The sequence below is a fragment of the Eschrichtius robustus genome, chromosome 15 (assembly GCF_028021215.1).
Source record: "Eschrichtius robustus isolate mEscRob2 chromosome 15, mEscRob2.pri, whole genome shotgun sequence".
Taxonomy (NCBI): Eukaryota; Metazoa; Chordata; class Mammalia; order Artiodactyla; family Eschrichtiidae; genus Eschrichtius; species Eschrichtius robustus.
This window is the reverse complement of record NC_090838.1, coordinates 63609725-63631521: the sequence shown is the minus strand read 5'-3', so window position 1 is coordinate 63631521 and position 21797 is coordinate 63609725. Positions and strand designations below refer to the sequence as shown.

General features: G+C 36.5%; 1 protein-coding gene across 9 annotated transcripts in view; it reads right to left on the bottom strand.

Moving 5' to 3' along the window:
• The window catches only part of ALMS1 (ALMS1 centrosome and basal body associated protein), a 265152-nt gene that overhangs the window by 184030 nt on the left and 59325 nt on the right, over positions 1-21797 (bottom strand). For all 9 annotated transcript variants that reach the window (XR_011076641.1, XR_011076640.1, XM_068564773.1 and 6 more), the window contains 2 exons: positions 13347-17831; positions 12170-12303 (listed from right to left, as the gene is read on the bottom strand). Coding sequence is in view for 7 of the 9 variants with exons in the window: in XM_068564773.1 (XP_068420874.1) it covers positions 12170-12303; positions 13347-17831 (4619 nt within the window). In the remaining 2 variants the exon portion in view is untranslated. The remainder of the gene's footprint in view (positions 1-12169; positions 12304-13346; positions 17832-21797) is intronic.

Below are 21797 nucleotides of genomic sequence, written 5' to 3'. Positions count from 1 at the left end.
GAAGGGAAGAAAAAAGACCTCCAGAAACAAGCCCAAAACAATTAACAAAATGGCAATAGGAACATGCATATTCATAATTACCTTACATGTAAATGGATTAAATCCTCCAACCAAAAGACACAGACCTGCTAAATGGATACAAAAACAAGACCCGTATATTTGCTGTCTACAAGAGACCAACTTCAGACCTAGGGACACATACACATTGAAAGTGAGGGGATGGAAAAAGGTATTCCACACAAATGGAAATCAAAAGAAAGCTGGAATGGCAATACTCATATCAGACAAAATAGACTTGAAAACAAAGACTGTTATAAGAGACAAAGAAGGACACTACATAATGATCAAGGGATCAACCCAAGAAGAAGAAGATATAACAACTGTAAATATATATGCACCCAACATAGGAGCCCCTCAATATATTGAATATAAGGCAAATACTAACAGCCAAAAAGGGAGAAATCGACAGTAACACAATAATAGTGTGGGACTTTAACACCCCACTTTCATCAATGGACAGATCATCCAGACAGAAAATCAATAAGGAAACACAGGCCTTAAATGACACATTAGATCAGATGGACTTAATTGATATTCATAGAGCATTCCATCCCAAACCAGCAGAATAAACATTCTTCTCATGTGCACACAGAACATACTCCAGGATTGACCACATGCTGGGCCACAAAGCAAGCCTCGGTAAATGTAAGAAAACTGAAATCATATCAAGCATCTTTTCTGACCACAACACTATAAGATTAGAAATAAACCACAAGAAAAAAAAGCTGTAAAAAACACAAACACATGGAGGCTGAACAATATGCTATACTAAACAACCAATGGATCACTGAAGAAATCTAAGAGGAAATCAAAAAATACCTGGAGAAAAATGAAAACAAAAGCACAATGATCCAAAATCTATGGAATGTAGCAAAAGCAGTTCTAAGAGAAAAGTTTATAGCAAAACAATCTTACCTCAGGAAACAAGAAAAATGTAAACTAAACGACCTAACCTTACACCTAAAGCAACTAGAGAAAGAAGAACAAACAAAACCTAAGTCAGTAGAAGGATATCATAAAGATCAGAGCAGAAATAAATTAAATAGAGATGAAGAAAACAATAGCAAAGATCAATGAAACTAAAAGCTGGCTCTTTGAAAAGATAAACAAAATTGATAAACCTATAGCCAGACTCATTAAGAAAAAAAGGGAGAGGACACAAATCAATACAATTAGAATGAAAAAGGAGAAGTTACAACTGACACCACAGAAATACAAAGGATCATAAGAGATTATTACAAGCAACTGTATGCCAATAAAATGCACAACCTGGAAGAAATGGACAAATTCTTAGAAAGGTACAATCTCCCAAGACTGAACCAGGAAGAAATAGAAAATATGAACAGACCAATCACAAGTACTGAAATTGAAACTGTGATTTAAAAACTCCCCAAAAAACAAAAGTCCAAGACCAAATGGCTTCAAAAGCGAATTCTATCAAACATTTAGAGAAGAGCTAACACCTATCCTTCTGAAACTGTTCCAAAAATTTGCAGAGGAAGGAAAACTCCCAAACTCATTCTATGAGGTCACCATCACCATGATACCAAAACCAAAGATACCACAAAAAAAGAAAATTACAGGCCAATATCACGGGTGAACACCAGAGGCAAAACTCCTCAACAAAATACTAGCAATCCAAATCCAGTAATACATTAAAAGGGTCATACATCATGATCAAGTGGGATTTATCCCAGAGATGCAAGGATTTTTCAATATCACAAATTAATCAGTATGACACACCACATCAACAAATTGAAGAATAAAAGCCATATGATCATCTCAATAGATGCAGAAAAAGCTTTTGACAAAATTCAACACCCATTTATGATAAAAGCTCTCCTGAAAGTGAGCATAGAGGGAATCTACCTCAACATAATAAAGGCTATATATGACAAATCTACAGCTAACATCATACTCAATGGTGTAAAGCTGAAAGCATTTCCTCTAAGATCAGGAAAAAGACAAGGATGTCCACTCTTGCCACTTTTATTCAACATCGTTTTGGAAGTCCTAGTTACAGTAATCAGAGAAAACAAAGAAATAAAAGGAATCCAATTGGAAAAGAAGTTGTTAAACCGTCACTGCTTGCAGATGACATGATGCTATACATAGAAAATCCTAAAGACGCTACCAGAAAACTACTAGAGCTCATCAATGAATTTGGTAAAGCTGCAGGTCACAAAATTAATGCACAGAAATCAGTTGCATTTCTATACACTAATAACGAAAGATCAGAAAGAGAAATTAAAGAAACAATCCCATTTACCATCGCATCAAAAAGAATGAAATACCTAGGAATAAACCTACCTAGGGAGACAAAAGACCTGTACTCCAAAAAGAAATCAAAGACAACACAAACAGATTGAAAGATACACCATGTTCTTGGACTGGAAGAATCAATATTGTCAAAATGACTATACTACCCAAGGTGGTCTACAGATTCAATGCAACCCCTATCAAATTACCAATGGTCATTTTCACAGAACTAGAACAAAAAATCTTAAAATTTGTATGGAGACACAAAAGACCCCAAATAGCCAAATCAATCTTGTGAAAGAAAAATGGAGCTAGAGGAATCAGGCTCCCTGACTTCAGACTACACTACAAAGCTATAGTCACCAAAACAGTATGGGACTGTCACAAAAATAGGAATATAGATCAATGAAACAGTATAGAAAGCCCAGAAATAAACCGACGCACCTATGGTCAATTAATCTATGACAATGGAGGCAAGACTATAAAATGGAGGAAAGACAGTCTCTTCAATAAATGGTGCTGGGAAAACTGGACAGCTGCATGTAAAAAAAAATGAAATTAGAAAATTCTTTAACACCATACACAACTCTTAGAGGAAAACATAGGCAGAACACTCTCTGACATAAATCACAGCTATATCTTTTTCAATAAATCACAGCAATATCTTTTTCAATAAATCACAGCAATATCTTTTTCAATCTGTCTCCCAGAGTAATGGAAATAAAAACAAAAATAAACAAATGAGACCTAATTAAACTCAAAAGCTTTTGCACAGCAAAGGAAACCATAAACAAAACGAAAACACACCCACAGAATGGGAGAAAGTACTTCCAAAAGATGCAATCAACAAGGGATTAGTCTCCAAAATTTACAAACAGCTCATGCGGCTTAATAACATAAAAACAAACAACCCAATCAAAAAATCGGCAGAAGACCTAATAGACATTTCTCCAAAGAATACATACAGATGACCAAGAGGCACATGAAAATTGGTCAACATCGGTAATTATTAGAGAAATGCAAATCAAAACCATTGATGCAATGAGATATCACCTCACACCAGTCAGAGTGGCTATCATCAAAAAATCCACAAACAATAAATGCTGGAGAGGGTGTGGAGAGAAGGGAACCCTCCCACACTGTTGGTGGAAATGTAAATTGGTACAGCTACTGTGGAGAACAGTATGAAGGTTCCTTAAAAAGCTAAAAGTAGAGCTATCGTATGATCCTGTAATCCCACTCCTGGGCATATATTCAGAGAAAAGCATGATCCGAAAGGATACATGCATCCCAATGTTCACTGCAGCACCATTCACAATAGCCAAGACATGGAAGCAACCTAAATGTCCATCGACAAATGAATGGATAAAGAAGATGTGGTACACATATACAATGGAATATTACTCAGCCATAAAAAGAATGAAATAATGCCATTTGCAGCAACATGGATGGACCTAGAGATTGTCATACTGAGTGAAATCACACTGAAATCATACAGAGAAAGACAAATATCGTATGATCTCACTTATATGCGGAATGTAAAAACAAATAAACACACACACACACACACAAATGAACTAATTTACAAAACAGAAACAGACTCACAGACTTAGAGTACAAACTTATGGTTACCAGAGGGGAAGGGCGGGGGGGAGGGATAGTTAGGCAGTTTGGGATTGACAGGTACACACTGCTATATTTAAAATAGATAACAAGGACCTACTATATAACACAGGGAACTCTGCTCAATATTATGTAACAACCTAAATGGTGAAAGAATTTGAGAAACAGATACATGTATATGTATAACTGAATCACTTTGCTGTACACCTGAAACTAACACAACATTGTTAATCAACTATACTCCAGTATAAAACAAAAAGTTAATAAATAAATACATACATACAAAATCATAAAAGGCAGTATTACTGAATCACTTTGCTGTACAGCAGAAATTAACACAACATTGTAAATCAACTATACTTCAATAAAATAAATTTTAAATAAATAAATCCTCCATTTTATATATACACACAAAATAAAACACAAACAGCAGAAAAGAGTGGAAGACAAAAATATGAACAAAGAACAAGGGCAACGATAGAAAATAGTAATAAATATGATAGATATCAATCCAACTATATTAATAATCACTTTGAAAGCCAATGGTCTAAGTATAATAATTAAAAGACAGAGATTGCCAGAGTGGATCAAAAAACAAGACCCAACTATATGTTATCTACAAGAAAGCCACTTTAAATATAAAAACACATGTAGATGAAAAGTAAATGAATGGAGAAAAATATACCATGCTAATACTAATCAAAAGAAAGTAGAAGTGCTATATTAATTTCAGACACAACAGACTTCAAAGGAAGGAAAGTTATCAAGGATAAAGAAGGGCATAACATAATGATAAAGGGGTCAATTCTCCAAGAAGATGAAACAATGTATACGCAGCTAACAAGACTGTCGAACTACATGAGACAAAAAATGATAGAACTGCAAAGAGAAATAGATGAATCCACTATAATAGTTGGAGACTTTAACACCCCTCCATCAGAAATGAACAAATCCCTCAGGCAGCAAATCAGTAAGAACATACTTGACCTCAAAAACATCAATAAACTGGATAGAAATGCACATCTATAAATTACTTCAGTCAAAAAGAGCAGACTACACATCCTGCTCAAGCTCACATGGAACATTAACCACAATACGCCATGTTCTGGGCCATAAAACTCACCTTAACAAATTTTTAAAAATAGTAACCATACAATGTCTGCTCTTAGACCAAAATAAAGTTAAACTAGAAATGACAAAAAGACAGCTGGAAAACCCCCAAATATGTGGAGATTAAACAACATACTTCTAAAAATATATAAATCAAGGAAGAAATATATTAACCTAAATGAAAATGAAAAGACAACTTGTGAGAATTTGTGGAATGCAGTGAAAGCAGTGCATAGAAAATTTACAGCACTGAATGCATATATTAGAAAAGAAAGATCTAAAATCCATAGTCTAAATTTCTACCTTAGGAAACTACAAAAAGAAGAGCAAATTAAGTCCAAAGTAAGCAAAACAAATAAATAAATAAATAAATATCAATAAGCCAAACGAACTAAGAAAAAGAAAGAGCAGGCACAAATTACTAATATCTAAAATGCAAGCGGGACATCAGTACAGATCCTATGAATATTAAAAGGAAAACAAAGGAATATTAGGAACAAACCATATGCCCACAAATTCCACAACCTAGATGGAATGGACCAATTCCTTAAAAGATACAATGTGCCAAAACTCACATAAGAAGAAAAAGACATGCTGAATAGGCACCAATTTATTTAAGAAATTGAATCAGTAACTTAATAACCTTTTAAAAAAAGAAAGCACTAGGCCCAAGTGGCTTCACTGGTGAATTCTACCAGACATTTAAGGAAGAAATTATACCAATTCCCTCCAATCTCTTTCAGAGATAGAAGCAGAAGAAATACTTCTTCCTAATTCATTCTATGAAGCCAGCATTACCCTAATAAAACAACCAGACAAGGACACTTCAAGGGGAAAAAAACCAAAAAACCAAAAAAACACTACAGACCAGTATCTCTTCTCATGAATATAGTTGCAAAAATCCTCAATAAAGTGTTAACAAATCAAATCCAACAAAGTATAATTATATGCAGTGACCAAGTGGGATTTATCCCAGGTATGCAAGACTGGTTCATTATTCAAAAATCAATTAATGTAATCCATCACATCAAAAGCCTAAAAAAGAAAAATCACACAATTATATCAATAGATGCAAAAAGCGTATTTGAAAAAATCCAACACCCATTCATGAGAAAACTATCAGTAAACCAGGAATAGAGGAAAACTTCCTCACCATATTTCATGGTGAGAAACTAGCTTTCCCACAAGGATCAGAAACTCATTAAGGATGCCCATCTCACCCCTCTTTTTCAACATCACACTGGAATTCCTAGCTAATGCTTTAAGACAAGAAAAGGAAATAAAAAGTATACAGCTGGAGAAGGAAGAAATAAAACTGTGTTTGCAGATGACATGGTGATCCGTAGAAAATCTGAAAGACTCAACAAAAAAACTCTTGGAACTAATAAGCAATTACACTAAGTTGCCAAATACAAGGTTAATATACAAGTCAACTGCTCGCCTATGTATCATTTATGAACAAATGAAATTTGAAATTAAAAACACCACAATACCATTTATATTAGCATCCTACAAAAATGAAATGTTTACATATAAATCTAACAAAATATACACAAGATCTATATGAAGAAAATTATAAATTCTTGATGAAAGAAATTAAAGAAGAATTAAATAAATGGAGACAGAGTCCATGTTTATCGACAGGAAGACTCAATATTTTCAGGATCCTCAGTTCCTCCTATACTGATGTATAGATTCAGTGCAAGTCCAATCATAATGCCAGTAAGTGATTTTGTGGATATTGAAAGACTGATTCCAAAGTTTATATGGAGAGGCAAAAGACCCAGAAGAGCCAACACAATAATGAAGGAGAAGAACCAAGTAGGAAAACTGACACTTTCTGAATTCGAGACTTACTATAAAGCTACAGTAATCAACACAGTGTCCTACTGGTGAAACAGACAAATAGATCACCGTAACAGAACAGAGCCCACAAACAGACCCATGTAAATATAGTCAACTGATCTTTGACAAGGCACAAAGGCAATATAACAGAGTAAAAGTAGCATTTTCAACAAATGGTGCTTGAATAACTGGACATCCATGTAGAAAAAAATTAATCTAGACACAGACTTTAAACCCTTCACAGAAATTAAATCAAAATGGATCGTAGACCTAAATGTAAAATGCAAAACTCCTAGAAAACAACATAGGAAAAAACCTATATGACCTCGGATATGGTGATGAATTTCAAGATACAACATCAGAGATACAATCCTTGAAAGAAATAACTGATAAGCTGGACACACTAAAATTTAAAATTTCTGTTCTGTGAAAAACAATGTCAAGAGAATGAGACTGGGAGAAAGATATTTGCAAAAGACACATCTGATAAAAAACTATTATCCAAAATATACAAAGAACTATTAAAAGTCAACAATAACAAAATAACCCAATATAAAAATGGGCCAGGGCTTCCCTGGTGGCACAGTGGTTGAGAATCTGCCTGCCGATGCAGGGGACACGGGTTCGAGCCCTGGTCTGGGAGGATCCCGCATGCCGCGGAGCAACTGGGCCCGTGAGCCACAGCTGCTGAGCCTGCGCGTCTGGAGCCTGTGCTCCGCAACAGGAGAGGCCGCGATGGTGAGAGGCCTGCGCACTGCGATGAAGAGTGGCCCCCGCTCGCCACAACTAGAGAAAGCCCTCGCACAGAAACGAAGACCTAACACAGCCAAAAATGAATAAATAAATTAAAAATAATAATAAAATAAACAGCAACTACTTTAAAAAAAAAAATGGGCCAAAGACATTAACAGATACCTCAGCAAAAAAGATATACAACTGGAAAATAAGTATATGAAAAGATGCCCCACATCACGTCCCCAGGGAAGTGAAAACTAAAACAACAATAAGACACTACTTACACACCTATCAGAATAGCCAAAATTGAGAAAACTGAAAATAACAAATGCTGGCGAGCATGTGGAGCCACAGAAATTCTCATTCATTGTTGGTAGGAATGTGAACTGAAACAGTCACTTTATAAGATGGTTTGGCAGTTTCTTATGAAACTAAGCATACTCTTACCATACGATCTAGCATTTGTGCTCCTTGATATTTACCCAACACAGCTGAAAACTTATGTCCACAAAGAAACCTGCATCTGATGTTTATAGCAGATTTATTAATAATTGTCAAAACCTAGAAGGAACCAAGATGTCCTTCAGATGTAGGGATAAATTCTATTAAGTAGATGAATGGATAAACTGTGGTATATCCAGACAATGGAATATTATTCATTGCTAAAAAGAAATGAGCTATCAAGCCATAACAAAACATGGAAGAACCTTAATGCATATTACTAATCGAGAGAGCCAATCTGAACAGGCTACAAAATGTATGATTCCAACTATAAGACAATGTGGAAAATGGTAAAGTATGGAGACAGTAAAAAGATCAGCGGTTGCAGTGTGGGTGGTAGACTTGAACAGATGGAGTACAGAGGAATTTTAGGGTGGTGACAGTACTCTGTATATTATAATGATGGATACATGTCATTATATACACTATCCAAACATACAGAATGTACAACACCAGGAGTGAACCCTAATGTAAACTGTGGACTCAGGGTGCTTAAGACATGTCAATGTAGGTTCATCCACTGTAAAAAATGTACCACTCTGGTGGGGGATGTTGATAATGGCAGAGGAAATGCATGTGATGGGGGCAGGGGGTATATGGGAAATCTCTGTATCTTCCTCGCAATTTTGCTACGAACCTAAAACAGCTCTAAAAGATATAATCTTTTAAACAAAAGTTGAGAGAATGTTAAAAAAAAATAAACACTTGAATTTGAACACAAAATCCAAAGAAATACCTTGCTCATGGACTGGAAGAGTAATATTGTTAAAGTGACCATACTCCCCTAGGCAATCTACAAATTCAGTGCAATCCCTACCAAAATACCAGTGGTATTTTTCACAAAACAAGAAAACATAAATCTAAAATTTGTATGGAAACACAGAAGACCCCAAATGACTTAAACAGTCTTGAGAAAGAAGAACAAAGCTGGAGGTATTACTATCCTTGATTTCAAACTATACCATAAAGCTACAGATGTCAAAACAGTATGGTACTGGCACAAAAACAGACATATAGAACAATGGAACAGAATAAAGACCCCAGAAACTTACATGGTCAACTAATCTATGACCAAAGGGGCAAAAATAAACAATAGGGAAAAGATATCCTCTTCAATAAACGGTATTGGGGAATCTGGACAGCTACATGCAAAAGAAGCAACCTGGACTACCTTCTCACACCATATGCAAAAATAAACTCAAAATGAATTAAAGACTTAAATGGAAGACCTGAAACCATAAAACTCCTAAAAGAAAATATTGGCAGTACACTCTGAGATCAGTCTTAGCAATGTTTTTTTGAATATATCTCTTTAGGCAAGGGAAACAAAAGCAAAAATAAACAAATGGACTACATCAAACTAAACAGCTACTGTACAGCAAAGGGAACTACCAACGAAACCAAATGGCAGCCTACTGAATGGAAGAAGATATTTGCAAATGATATATCTGACAAGGGATTAATATCCAAAATATACAAAAAATTCATACAACTTAAATCAAAAAAAAACAAACAACCCAATTAAAAAATGGTCAGAGGATCTGAATAGACATTTTTGTAAAAAAGACATACAGATGGCTAACAGATACACAAAAAGATGCTCAACATGACCATCATCAGGGAAATGCAAATAAAAACCTCAATGAGATATCACCTCACACTTGTTAGAATGGTTATTATCAAAAAGACAGCAAGTAAGTGTTCGTAAGGATGTGAAGAAAAGGGAACACTTGTGCACTGTTGGTGGGAATGTAAATTGGTGCAACCACTATAGAAAACAATATGGAGGTTCCTCACAAAATTAAAAATAGGACTACCACATGATCCATCAATTAACTTATGGGCATTTTTCCAAAGAAAACAAAAACACTAATTCAAAAAGATACATGCACCCCTATATCGAGTGCATCATTACTTACAATAGTCAAGATACGGAAGTAACCTAAGTGTCTACCAACAGATGAATGGATAAAGATATATATATATATAGACACACACACACACATATATACACACACACCCCATATGGTTAATAGACCATGATAGATGTATATCATGGTCTATTAACCATAAAAAAGAATGAAATCTTGCCATTTGCAACAACATGGATGGACCTAGAGGGTATTATGGTAAATGAAATATATCAGACAAAGAGAGACAAATACTGTATGATTTCACTTACACGTGGAGTCTAAAAACAAAACAAATGGATAAACATAACAAAACAGAAGTATTCTCATAGATACAGAGAACAAACAGGTGATTGCCAGAGGGGAGGGGGATGGGAGGGAAGAGTAAAATAGGTGAGGAAGACTAAGATAAACAAAAAAAATGAGTCATGGGGATGAAATGTACAACATGGGGGAATACAGTCAATACTAGTGTAAAAACTTTGTATTGTGACAGATGGTAACTAGACTTATCTTGGTGATCATTTTGTAACGTTAGAAATATCAAACCACTAAGCTATGAAGCTGAAACTAACACAGTCAATTATACTTGTACTTCAACTTTTAAAAAGGTAATTTAATATATCCACTTGTACATTTCATTCTGAGGAAAATGAATAGCAAATAGCTTAATAGTCAGAAAAAACAACTTGACTTTTGTTATGTGTTCACGGAAGAATATTTAGAAAAGTTACCAGCAGAGTCAAAAAATCTGCTATACAACATTAACTATAAAACCTATAGTTAATGCTGTATTCTGCATTTAAGAGTTTGTTAAGAGTGTAGATCCCATGTTATCTTACCATAATAAAAAACTCCGGAAGGAAGGAAGGAAGGAAGGAAGGAAGGAAGGAAGGAAGGAAGGAAGGAAGGAAGGCAGGCAAATCACTGGGGAAAACATGTGCTTTTAAAAAAAGGGTGCTAGAACAACTACTTATCCATTTTATTATCTGTTAATTTTGTTTTTCACAAGCATATACATAAAACTAAAATCCAATCTAATTTATACTTTCAAAAAACTTTTCCAAAATTGATAAGTCAAATAAGTATGTTATATCACTGACAATTTTCTAAGAAACTGTATGAATTAGGCCATTAAGTGTACATACCTGATAGCTATATCAATTTTTATGGAATTAATAATAACAGCTGCCAATTATTGAGCAATATCACACACCCTAATAAGCATTTTATAGGCATTATCTCATGTAAGCCATAGCAAAATCCTGTAAGATAGGTTATCATTATACCCCATTATTATTCATAATAGCAGACCAAATGCCCCATGACAAGAGAACGGATAAACAATGATATATTCATACACTGGAATCCTTACAGCAATAAAAAGGAATAAATTAAAACTATGTATATCTATCTAAAAGAACCTCAGAAGCCAAAGACTGTGTGAAAATTGCAATTCTGAGAAGAATATATAACATCTTAATATATAACATCTTTATTCCATCTGTTATATAGTTCAAAACCATACTGAGCAGCAAGAAAACCAATACATGTCAGAATAGGAAGTAAGAGTGATATAACTGGGGAAGAGAACACAGTCATTCAGTGATATTTGGTAACATTCTACTTCTCAAGCTGGATGGCCAATAAACAGGAATTATTTCTACTTTTTCTTTATACACGCTTCATATATATTCTTTTCTATGCATGAAATAGTTCACTATAGATGGAAAATGAGTACTATTAAAAAGAAAGTCATTTATACATAAGCTATTATAGCTGTGTGTTCTTAAGCAGAGAATATACATCTGAAAATAGCTGGACTGCATCTGCATCTCAAGATACCACCCTCAAGAGGAAATAAAAGTGATAAGAATACATTGATAAAACAAGCAAATCCATTCTTATTTTTCTAAGACAAAAATTTTTAACAGATTAATTTAGAATTAATCAAAACCTATAGAACCTAATCCTTAAATCTTAACTTTTGAAGACTTAAGACTCCTAACACTTTAGCCAAAGACTATCAGTGACCCAGCCGGAGTCATCAATGCCCAGGTAAGAGATCCAAATTCCACACCCTTTCTGTCACATTTTCTCTCTTAATTTCTAGATTTCTTTTATACCTTGGGCAAGTCAGTTGTTCTCCCATGACCAAACAACTTTGCTTTGATCTCTTCTACTTTTCTCCTGTCATCTTCATTTAATTCTGAAATGGAGTAGCCACACTCATGAGCCATATTAAACTTCAGATTCCAGGCTAGAGAGAAAAGCATAAAAACATTCAAGATCATACAATGCAAAAGTATCAGTGATTATAAGAGCACAGAAGATCATCAATATATGCAATTTAATGCCCTACCACAGTGCTTAGTAAACAGTGTGTACTCTCAATTTTATGACAAACTATCAGAAGTTCTTGAGAGACATAATTTCACTGAAAAGTCAGATTTTTTAAAAAAACATTCTACAGACATTTCTCCAAAGAGACCACTTTAAATATGGTATTCAGCCATTTTATCTTTATCTTCCTTCCAATCAAAAGAGTCCCTATGTCTCCCCAATTAGTTCCTGCTACAGTCACTGCCACTTCCAAGATAGTTAATATTTTAAAATAATAAATAAAACTTGAAGTTTTTGGAGAATCAAAATATGCATAAGTGATAGAAGGAATGGTGTAGGAAGTTAATCTCAAGAGAAGATTTCCAAATAGGCCTGAACTGCTTGTAAGTTGCCTTCCAAAACATATTTATTCGCCATGTTGTCTTAAAGACTTTTTTTCTTTTTTTTTAATGGAATTCTACAATTAGAGATTAATGGAATTTAACTCTAACCCAAGTTTTAGTGTGAAATACCTTGATTTGGTTTTTTCTGACGTCTATCTAAGATCTGCTTTAAGAATTTTATTAGAAAAGTGGATAGAAAGTATATGCAGTTTGATGATACAGAGTGACTTAGAGAAGCACAAATTGAAGTTTTTTACTGCCTCCAAAATAAGGACAGTGCAATGAAAAGATCAGGAGAACAACCAAGCTTTAGGAGTTTGGAAACCCAAGTTTTATCTCCCCTTTTCTTCAGACATCAGAACTTACTTTTCCTTAAGACCTTAAACTAGCACTATTAATACTGTGACTTCATTATTGGTTAAATGAGTTTATTCTGGGTTGCCGGTAGAAAATGTAATCATCTAACAGTTCTACAAGAAAATTAATTTAGAGCTCCAAACACTTAACTTTAAGCAAATTATTAAACTATAATGTTTATGAGTTTAACCTGCCTTTATAACAAATTATCTTTTCCTACCTCGTGCCCGTACCCGAGATTCCTCCTCCTCTGCATTTCTGAGTATTTGTTTAGCACGGTTCAATGAGGATTCACATTTCAGAAGGTTTTTCACATGTGCAGCCAGTGAATCTACACTGCTACCACCACCATCGTCACTCTCTAACACACCCTCTTCCTCTCTGCTATCTGTCATGCTTGTCTTGGGTGAAGAATATGGAAAGAAGTTTAGAAGCACATCAGAAACTGACTCCAAGGAATTACTGTCCCATGAGCAGGAACTTGCATCACTACTTGAATCACTTTTAATGACAGTCATCATAGGAATAACAATCTTATTCTCAATGGTTCTACTATACCCTTCAGGGTCAGATCTCATTACAGATCTGGCTGCTTTACATTGCCTAAGAGTTTCGTCTAATGCCACTCTGGCTTTGCTTTCTGCTTCCTGTAAAGGACTTCTAACTGTAGTTGAACTAATAAACTCCCAATTTTCAGTGCCTCTCTGGCATTTCAGATTTGTCTGTGTGCTAATATCCTTCTGTATGCACTTGTTGCTTGGGCTTTCTTCTGTGAATGGCTGTCTCTGAGACAAATCACCATTAGATGCATCAGCTGTGGGGGGTTCTTTGAAGCAAACCACCTTCTTAGATTGTATAAATGAGATATCACTAACATCTCTGAAAGGGACAAGGGGAACAGGAAAATTGCATCGTCTCAGTGCTATATTTTCTGCTTCCATTAAAAGTGTCTGAACCTCTTTAAGAGTTTTGGAACTGTTTTCCGTATCCTGGATTTCCTTAGAGCCAACATCTTCAAAACCTGAAGATTCTGGCTTATTTATTACAACTCTACCATCAGCCTGAGAATTTAAAGGCATATTGTTTGAGATAACACTGGCGTTAGAAGAATCCAAATTATCTATCAGCCTTTGGACATGGTCTGAAACAAGTTTGTGCTTCTCGCTATGTGAATAAGTACTAGGGGGAACTGTTGATAACCCAGTAATCTGACCAGCTTGCCCAAGACTACTTGAGAACTTCAGGTTATTTTCAGTTAGATGTCTTTCCGGCAAATCCTGTTGGTAGAAAAGAATTGGTTTCTCTCTAAGTGAAAAGGAACTAGGAGGAACTGCTGGTAACACAGTTTTTTGGTCAGCTGGTCCAGGAACTGTTGAAACCTTCAGTGAATCTTCAGTGAGATGTTTGTCTGGCAATTCCTCTGGGTAGAAACTATTAGATTTCCCTCTCTGTGAATAGGAACTAGAAAGAGGTATTTGTATCCAAGAATTCACATCAGTTGGTTCAGGAACAGGTGAAATCTTAAGAATATCTCCACTTTGATGTCCATCTGGCAACTGCTGTTGAAAGAAAATACTGGGCTTTACTCTCTGAGAATAAGAATTAGGAAAACCTGTCAGTAATGGAGTCTTCTGGTCGTCTGGTCCAATCACAGTTGAAGTCTTAGGCTTTTCTCTATGTGAGTAGGAACTAAGGGGAGCTGATAGTAACTCAGCCTTCTGGTCATCTGGTAAAATCTTGAGTTTCTCTTTATGTGAGTAAGAACTAGAAGGCCCTGTTGGTATCTCAGCGTTCTGGTCAGCTGGTCCAGGAAGAGCAAAAACTTTTAAAGTTTCTTCAGTAAGATCTGGCAACTCCTGCTGGTAAAAAACGTCGGCCTTCTCTCTATATGAGTAGGAACTAGAGGGGACTGTTTGTATCCCAATCTTCTGGTCAGCTGGTCCAGGAACAGCTGAAACTTTCAAAGTTTCTTCAGTAATATCTGGCAACTCCTTCTGGTAAGAAAAGATGGGGCTCTCTCTATGTGAATAGGAAGTAGGGGGCACAGTTCGCATACCAGTGGTCTGGTCTGCTTGTCCAGGAAGCTCTAAACGTTTTAAAGCATCTTCATTAGGATCTGGCAACTCTTGCTGGTAAGAAATGATGGGCTTCTCTCCATATGAGGAAGAAGTAGAGATTATTGCTGGTATCCCAATCTTCTGGTCAGCTGGTCCAGGAACCTCTAAAACTTTTAAAGCCACTTGAGTAAGATCTGGCAACTCTTGCTGGTAAGAAATGATGGGCTTCTCTCTATATGAATAGGAACTAGATGGTACTGCAGGTATCCCAGTCTTCTGGTCAGCTGGTCCGGGAGCAGCTGAAACATTCAGAGCTTCTTCAGTAAGATATCTATCTGGTAAGGCCTGCTGGTAGAAAATAATGGGCTTCTCTTTATGTAAGTAGGAATTAGAGGTTAATATAGGTATCCCAGTCTTCTGGTCACCTGTTCCAGTAACACCTGAAACTTTCCGAGCCTCTCCAGTTAGATGACTATCTGGCAACTCCTGTTGGTAGAAAACACTGGATTTCTCTCTATGTGAGTAAGAACCAGAAGATTCGGATGTCCCAGTCTTCTGATCAGCTAGTCCAGAAATAGCTGAATCTTTCAGAGCCTCTTCAGATAGATGACTGCCGGGCAAGGTTTGTGGGTAGAAAATACTGCGCTTCTCTCTATGTGAGTAGGAACTAGCAGGTACTGAGAGTATACCAGTCTTCTGGTCACTTGGTCTAGACGCAGGTGAAACTTTCAGAGCCTCTTCACTTAGATTACTATCTGGTAACACCTGCTGGTAGAAAAAACCACCTGGCTTCTCTCCAAATGAGTAGGACCTAGACGACCCTGTTGGTATCCCAGTGTTCTGGTCAGCTGTTCTAGGAAAAGCTGAAACTTTTACAGCCTCTTCAGTTAGAAGACTGTCTGGCAACTCCTGCCTGTAAAAAATAATGGGCTTCTCCCTCTGTGAGTAGGAACCAGAGGGTACTGTCTGTATCCCAGTGTTCTGGTCAACTGGCCCAGGAATAGCTGAAATTTTCTGAGTCTGATCACTTAGATGACTGTCTGGCAACTCCTGCTGATAGATAACACTGGTCTTCCCTCTATGTGAGTAGAAAGCAGGGGGTGCTATTGGTGTCCCACTCTTCTGGTGAGCTAGTCCTGGAAGAGCTGGAACCTTCTGAGCCTTTTTAGTTAGATGACTATCTGGCAAATTCTGTTGGTAGAAAATACTGGACTTCTCTCTATGTGAGTAAGAAGTAGAAGTTACTATAGGAATCCCAGTTTTCTGCTCAGGGGGTCCAGGAGCAGGTGAAACTTTCTGAGCCTGTTCAGTTAGATGACTGTCTGGCAACTCTTGCTGGTACAAAATACTGGGCTTCTCTCTATGTGAGTAAGAAGTAGAAGTTACTATAGGAATCCCAGTCTTCTGCTCAGCCAATCCAGGAGCAGCTGACACTTGTTGAACCTCTTGAATTACATGACTGTCTGGCAACTCTTGCTGGTACAAAATAGTGGGCTTCTCTCTATGTGAATAGGAAGTAGAGGGTACTGTCGATATCCCAGTCTTCTGCTCAGCCAATCCAGGAGCAGCTGAAACTTGCTGAACCTGCTGAATTAGATGATTGTCTGGTAACTCTTGCTGGTACACAATACTGGGCTTCTCTCTATGTAAATAGGAAGTAGAGTGTACGGTAGGAATCCCAGTCTTCTGCTCAGCCAATCCAGGAGCAGCTGAAACTTTCTGAGCCTGTTCAGTTAGATGACTGTCTGGCAACTCTTGCTGACACAAAATACTGAGCCTCTCTCTATGTGAGTAAGAAGTAGAAGTTACTATAGGAATCCCAGTCTTCTGTTCAGGGGGTCCAGAAGCAGCTGAAACTTTCAGAGCCTGTTCAGTTAGATGACTTTCTGGCAATGTCTGTTGATAGAAAATACGAGGCTTCTCTCCATGTGAGTAAGAGGTAGAGGATGCAGTAGGCAACCCAGTCTTTTCATCAACTGGTCTAGGAGAAGGTGAAACTTTCAGAGCCTTTTCTGGTAGGTGACTGCCTGGCAAGGCCTGTTGGTAGAAAATACCAGGCTCCTCTCCAACTGAGTAGGAACTAGCCGGTACTGTTGGTTTTCCAGTCTTTAGATCAGCTAGTCCAAGAAGAACTGAAACATTCAGACCCTCTTCAGTTTGATGACCGTCTGGCAATGCCTGTGGGTAGAAAATACTGTGCTTCTCTCCAAGTGAGTAGGAACTTGGAGGGACTGTAGATATACTTGTCTTCTGGTCACCAAGTCCAGGAACAGCTGCAACTTTTAGAGCCTCTTCAGTTAGATGACCGTCTGGCAAGCCCTGTGGGTAGAAAATATTTGGCTTCCCTCTTTGTGAGTAGGAACTAGAGGGCACTGTTGCTATCCCAGTCTTCTGGTCAGCTAGCCCAGGCACAGCTGAAACTTTTAGAGCCTCTTCAGTTAGACGACTATCTGCTAATGTCTGTTGGTTGAGAGTATCAGTATGTTGACCAATATTCTTCACTTGAGGAGACCTTCCAGCCAACTGAGGAAAGTCCTCAGGGGACAAGGATAAATGAGATACAGTGTCTGAATCTTCAGGAGTGGTAGTGATGCCTGGTTTCAAGGTGGATTGAGGAATTTCAGCTATGTCTCCTTTGGACGTATCCCCTAAAGAAAAAGAGATTTGTTAATACTGTTGATATTATATATATATATTGAATTAAAAAGATTCCTTTTATGCACGAAAAGAAATAAAGCAAGCTTTCCTTCCTTTGGCCTTTATGCTTCCAGAAAGGATTCCTAAAGAAATACTCATCAGAAGAAATAAAGATTTATATATAAAGATATTAATTACAAAGTGATTTATAAGAGCAGACTAATGTGGAAATAATTAAGTATTCAAAGAGAGTAATTTTTTTAAATAGCAGTATATATATTTTATGGAATATTATGTGGATCTTAAAATTTAGATTTTAAAGAATTTTCAATGTGATGGAAAAATCCTATCTACTATGGGATTTGATTTCCCCCTAAGCTAATAAGTTAGCCTGTTATTGTGTTATGTATGTTGTCAGAAGACGTAAGACTCCTCAATCAGAGACAAAATACTTTACTCCAAGGCATAGCAAAGGATCATCAGCTTCTTTTCATGAAATTCCCTTTCCCCTAAGTCATATGAGGGCAAAGCAATATAGCCCAGATGGATGCTATGCATGCAGTGGATTTAACTGACTCTCCTAATAAACACACCCTGAATAAAATATGTATTTTTTTTAATAAATTTATTTATTTATTTATTTATTTATTTATTTATTTATTTATTTATTTATTTATTGGCTGTGTTGGGTCTTCGTTTCTGTGCGAGGGCTTTCTCTAGCTGCGGCAAGTGGGGGCCACTCTTCATCGCGGTGCACGGGTCCCTCACCGTCGCGGGGCACAGGCCCCAGATGCGCAGGCTCAGCAGCCGTGGCCCACGGGCCCAGCCGCTCCGCGGCATGTGGGATCCTCCCAGACCAGGGCTCGAACCCATGTCCCCTGCATTGGCAGGCAGACTCTCAACGACTGCGCCACCAGGGAAGCCCAAAATATGTATTTTTAATTAAATGAAACTGTAAAGACTCTAAAGGTTACACTACGGAGTTTGAAATTAATTCTACATGGCATGGGGAGTTGTTGACAGATTTGATCAGAACTGTACTGCAGAAATACAGATTCTCTTGAATCTGGGTGGAAGGGAATGCAAAAGCGTGGTAAGCAGTACTATCTAAAAGAACTTTCTGCAACAATGGAAACGTTCTATATTTGTACTATCTAATACTAAATGAAAGTAGCTCTAAATAGCAGTGAAAAGTAAATGACTGCAATCAAAATTACAAGATTTGACATTCATTTGCTGATTCAAAAAAATGAATGTTTACTATGTGTTAGTCACTGTTCTAGATATAGAAAATAGAGCAATAAACAAACAGACAAAACTTACATTCTAATTCTCCCTCACAGAGCTTACATTCTAATAGGAGGAAGCAGACAATAAACAAATTACTAAAACATACACTATGTCAGACAGTGATAAGATGACTATATATACAGCAAGTATTATCTCTACATTACATTAAGTTTCAAAGATGATGATATAACAGTGCTTCTCTTTGTGGAGATCTTGTTAACTTGCAGATTCTGAGTGAGTAAGTAGGTCTGGGGTGGGATCTGAAATTCTGCATTTCTAACAAGCTCCCTGATAATGCCCAATACTACTGATCCTCAGACTACATTTTGAGTAGTAAAAATATATAATTTTTCTAGAGTTGTATGTTGAGTAAGTGACAAAAACAGGCACTTTATTAACCTTTTAATCCTAACTCCAAATTTTGAACTCTTTTCACTACAACTAACTGCCGTTCTAAATCCACTAATGAGCTTCAAAAAAGTAGCTGAATGTATGATGAAACAGCTTGAATAATGATTGTAAAGTAAAGAAGTAAAGTACCAAGTACTAACTCTTCAAAAAAACTAAACGACAAGGAACAATGTAACCTGCATAGTAACTTGAGAAGGAAAATGGGATATAGAAATTTTTGTGAGAAAAAAACAGCTCAGAAAATTAATAAATCAACAAAGACTGACAAACTGAACAACCAACAGGTCAAAGAAGAAATCAAAAAGGAAATAAAAAATACCTGGAGACAAATGAAAACGGAAATACAACATACTAAAACTTACGGGATACAGCAAAAAGTTCAAAGAGGGAAGTTTATAGTGATAAATGCCCACATCAAGAAACAACAAAAATGTAAAATAAACAACCTAACTTTACACCTCAAAGAACTAGAAAGAGAAGAACAAAGCCCCAAGTTAGTAAGGAAGGAAATAACAAAGATCGGACTTGAAATAAATGAAATAGAGACTAAACAGACAATGTAAAAGATCAATGAAACTAAGAGCTGGTTCTTTAAAAAAGATAAACTAACACTCCTTTAGCTAGACAGAGGAAGAAAAAGGACTCAAATAAATAAACTGAGAAATGAAAAAGGAGACTTCCAAATAATAGCACAGAAATAACAAGGGTAAGAGACTGCTATGAACAATTTTAGGCCAACAAATTTGACAACCTAGAAGAAATGGATAAAATACTAGAAAAGTACAATCTACCAAGTCTCAATCATGAAGAAATAGGAAATCTGAACAGCCTAGTAAGGAGATTGAATCAGCACTCAAAGTGTCCCAAAAGGGACTTCTCTGGTGGCACAGTGGTTAAGAATCCACCTGGCAATGCAGGGCACACAGGTTCAAGCCCTGGTCCAGGAGGATCCCACATGCCAGAGAGCAACTAAGCCCATGCGACACAACTACTGAGCCTGCAAGCCACAAACTACAGAGCCCAGGTGCCACAACTACTGAAGCCTGCATGCCTAGAGCCCGTGCTCCACAACAAGAGAAGCCACCACATTGAGAAGCCCACACACCACAACAAAGAGTAGCCCCCACTTGCCACAACTAGAGAAAGCCTGCGTGCAGCAACAAAGACCCAATACAGCCAAAAATAAATAAACAAATAAATAAATAAAATGAAGCAATGGGATATTAAAAAAAAAAAGTGTCGCAACAAACAAAAGTCCAGGACCAGATAATTTCACTGTTTTATTCTATGAAACATTCAGAGAATTAAGACCAATCCTTATCAAACTTTTCTAAAAAATACAAGAGGAGAGAACACTTCCAAACTCATTTTACGAAGCCAGCATTACCCTGATACCAAAACCAGACAAGGACATTACACAAAGAGAAAATCACAGGCCAGTATACCTGATGAATTTAGATGTAAAAATCCTCAACAAAATATTAGCAAACCAAATTCAACAATACATGAAAGGGGTGATATGCCATGATCAAGTGGGAATTACTCCAGGGATGCAAGGATGGTTCAATATCCACAAGTCAATCAATGAGATACACTTTGTTAACAAAATGAAGAATAAAAATTATGATCATCTCAATATATGCAATATATTGGGATTGATATATATACACTGATATGTATTAAATGGATAACTAATAAGAACCTGCTGTATAAAAAAGTAAATTCAAAAAGAAAAAAGCTTCCTATGAAGGGTAATAGGTCAGGAAGCAGAACTTGTTTCTATCTCTACATCAGTCCTTATCTTCCTGAGTGACTATGTCTGAATTACTTATGTAGCCTTCAGTTTCCTCATTTACCTTACATAGACTTGGAATTTATAACCTCATGACATTGTATAAATCTCTCAAATTTGAGTGGCTCCCTTGGCCTAACAACTGATTCATTTTTGCCCCATTAAACAAACCAGTGTTTTGGAAAAAAATGACCAAATGCATCCAAGGCCATGTTGGGTAAGTAACTGACCTGGACTCAGAAACCTCGGTTTTTGGTAATCATTCTGTAATCAACTTCCTTTATGGCCTTAGGAATTTTGCTTGGTCTCTGTGAACTTAGATTTTCTCATCTGTAATAGGGAAGTATATGAAAACCAAGACCCCTATCTACTACTCTTATTTTTTTCCTACAACAAACTATATCATTTTATAATGTAGAATTTCCTCAGCTTAAAGTACATTATTTCTAGTGTAAAAAAATAAATGATTTTCCTTAAAAAAAAA